Source organism: Mizuhopecten yessoensis, unplaced genomic scaffold (assembly GCF_002113885.1).
Source record: "Mizuhopecten yessoensis strain PY_sf001 unplaced genomic scaffold, ASM211388v2 scaffold11063, whole genome shotgun sequence".
Lineage (NCBI taxonomy): Eukaryota > Metazoa > Mollusca > Bivalvia > Pectinida > Pectinidae > Mizuhopecten > Mizuhopecten yessoensis.
In genome coordinates, this window is record NW_018408860.1 from 107,052 (window position 1) to 110,515 (window position 3,464).

At 36.2% G+C, this 3,464-nt stretch overlaps 1 protein-coding gene across 1 annotated transcript; it reads right to left on the bottom strand.

The window, feature by feature from the left end:
• Positions 1–1,767: 1,767 nt before the first annotated feature.
• LOC110465213 (heat shock 70 kDa protein 12B-like) lies at positions 1,768–3,077 on the bottom strand. Its single transcript, XM_021520883.1, has 2 exons — positions 2,739–3,077; positions 1,768–1,845 (listed from the first exon to the last, which is right to left on the bottom strand). The coding sequence occupies exons 1-2, from the start codon at positions 3,075–3,077 to the stop codon at positions 1,768–1,770; spliced, it is 417 nt and encodes a 138-aa protein (XP_021376558.1).
• Between the last annotated feature and the right edge of the window lie 387 nt (positions 3,078–3,464).

Below are 3,464 nucleotides of genomic sequence, written 5' to 3' on the forward strand. Positions count from 1 at the left end.
TTCGATAACGAATAATACAGAAACTGCAAATTCATCAAACGGAATTCCATAGTGAGTTAATTTATCAGGACTTTAGATAAACTGTCTCCGTGGTTATGACAACTTTATTGCGACGCATTATTTGCATCATTCTGCTCTGGATATATTACGTGCGGCAACGGTGTTGCCATGCTAGAATAGCGTCTCTTACTGTGGGCTTGATATTTTTTATGACTTGCTAAGCGTCGGCGTGACGGCCAGGCGTTGATTAGATCTCTAAGAGTCGACTTGACCCCATTGCGTTGACCGTTATTGATTTTGATCTTTTTCTTCCATTTTCTTTCAGTTGTTGAAGGTTTCCGGCTAATGTAAGATGGCGTTATGTAGCCGGCGGGCTAGTTTTTGTTGACGCCATGTGTTTCCAACTAAGGTTAAGTTATGTTATCTCGCCGGCGAGTCATTTGTCATGACGTCATTGCTTTTACTGCTTTGTGAGATAGTTCTAACGGGTCAGGTTTCATGACGTTATCGATTTTTAGCATTTTATTACATGACGTTATGTAGCTAGCGGGCTATTTTTCATGACGTCTTCGAATTTTTGGCTCAAGTAAGAATACGTTACCTACAACGAATGTACCTGTGAAAGGAAACTTTGTATCGAAGTCGTATAAAAGGAATGTGTCGCTGGATTAAAATTCTGGATGATGTAAGTTTTTCAATATTTTTTTAACAAAAACTGTTCTAGTTTTTAACAAATTTTATTGTTCTTTACACAATTTTTAGATTGCAATACAAATCTTCTATTTTTAGTAAAAGGTTTTCTTGGAATCATTTTTTTTAAAATCCAAACTTCATACTGTATAGCGTTTATGGCGTTATATTGTGCGATTTCGCTGTGTTGTGTGATGATAAAGTATGGCGTTTTTGTTTGACGTTATTCCTGGCGTTGTCTTGGCCCTTTTAAAAAAAAATAAACACACTCTATCATAAAATTAATCTTGAGAGTATGGCAGAAATGTCCACTTTCGGAGGAAATCCTTGACAGTCTAACCCCCAGCCAAGACTCTTGAATTTCCTCCTTGGGTAAAGATTTATCTATCTTACCCTCATAATAGGGGAATTGTATTATCTCTTACTTGACCGTGAAAGACAGGAATTTCCTCGAGAAAACATAAACCTGTCTTCCCAAACGCGGTATGACGCCATGTCCTCTGTCGCAAGTCCAGTTTGCCAAATGACGTCGGCGTTGTAAAAACGTTATGTTGTGTTGACTGAGATAAATGAAATGTTTTTTTTTACTTATTATAAGAGAAATTATCTGAAATATTACAGTTTATTGAAATTGTTGTGAACTTAATGATTTTAATGGATTTATAATTTGCTTAGGGTTCATCATCCATTTGAAATAAACATAACTGTATTCATTGTATTTACACGCCTGCCACGGAATACAAGAGTGTGAACAGGTGTAGAGTAATGCCACTGGTATGTTTATTTATGGGAGAGTATACTATACAACATTTGATATAGCACCCTATCTAGCTAGAATAAGCCACTCTAAAGCGCTTTATAGTACATAAACATACAATTAATACAATTAGCATATACATCTATCAATAAAATTTTGAAGAATTCGCATGAGCTGCCTTATCGCTAAAAACTAATCCTATATCACCTGGATAATGTTTCTCTTTGTGTATATGCCTGTGTGTTGGACGTGTATTGTATATTTGAGAAATAAAACCAATGTGTGTGACCCTTAGACAGTGACATCGCAACCTTTCGGATTTATGTAAGAGTTTGACTGTCAAGCACTCGGCGAAACCTCGTAGTGAACAGCTCTGGACCCTCGGAGTAAGATTTCCCCTGTCAGCGGATCACACTTATGCAGGTTATGGTTGTCTAACACAAGCCGAAAGCACGCCGCACATGCCATACACGCCATAGAATATGAACTCATGAAATCTAGCGTTAAAATAACTAAACAAATAATAGAAATGTAGATAACCCCACGTCAACATAAGGTCAAGACGAATTGATCAAGTTAACGCTGGAGGATAACGTCTGCGCTAAGCGAGTCACAGTAACTATTAAGCCTACAGTAAGTGACGCCATCTTGACGTAACAACGCCGTTGTTCTTGAAGACGTATTTTTTGGCGTAACAAGGTCGTTGTTTAGATGTCATTAGAAATTGTGACAAAAATATTGTTGGCTAAATGAATTATTTCTAGCACGGCCAATGACAGATGAACATTCAATTAAAGACAGTATTTCAATATCAAGTTCTCATGTAGACTCGAGTTAGTTCAAGTATATCCAGTAAATAATATGTAGACTTACACATGTTCCAAACATAACAAGAGAGTTTAATTGACCTATAAGGATTTAATATTGTTTGGTCGGTTCTATTGAGTATAAAATTATTAGATTTCGAGACAAGTGTGTGTCTCAAGATAACTTGAATTCCAAACCAATGAAAGTGACAACAATCCTTAAAATAACCAGATCAAATAATTAGCAACCAAAATAGAAATACTGACGGCTATTTGGCGGGAAATAGTTTCGGTGAACAAGTCTGGATAACCTGCATGTTTTTATGAGGAAAATAATGATTTTTTTTTTCTGAATTAAAATGGCATCTTTTTCGGGTATAAAAGAAGAAAACAATTATACCGTATAAAACAGAGGATACGTTGTGGCATTCAGGACAGCTAGCTTCAGTTCTCTGTAACAACCGTTATTATCTATAAACACTTGCCTTACGGAGGATCGTTTGGAAACGGCGAAAATAGTAGTAATCCTTGTGTTCATCCTCCTCTGCTAGTTGTGAATAGTTTTTCTCTGCGTTATAGCCAAAGGAGTTGAAGGTTTGATCAGGGTTGAGGAGTAGAGCTGTTGGTGTTTTGTGCAAAATTAGGGACCCAGAGCCAGCGTTCCATCCACTGGCAAATATCTTCAGTGGCTTCTTTTGGAAGTCGCCGTGGAAAGAGAAGGCATATCCGGAGTATGTGTTACCAATATCTATTGCAGCCACGCAGATAGTCGTATATAGTTCACCCCTTGACGCTGCCATTGGGCTGTAGGAATAAAGCTTCATAATGATTGCTTCCATTGGGTTGAAATATTCTACAAAGCATATCATTAAGGTTATAATATAGCATACTTTTATTGTATTCATTACCTTATGTTTTGATTTTTGCTATTCTCCTTATGATAATTTTTTCTAGTTTATATCGTAAAACTCATAAAATACAATATGACATAGGTGATGACGTCATATACTGGACTATTTCCTGCGGCATTTGTAATTATTGCTTACAATTGGTGATGAAATTATATCGCACAGCTGTAATTGTTTTTTGCTTAATATTTAAAGGAATAAGAAAACTTGTCAATGTAGAAGTTTCTAAAGAGTCTGTTTTTCATCCGTTTCTCTTCATTTTCTTTATAAGTGACATCACTAATATAGCTACATGTACCAAAA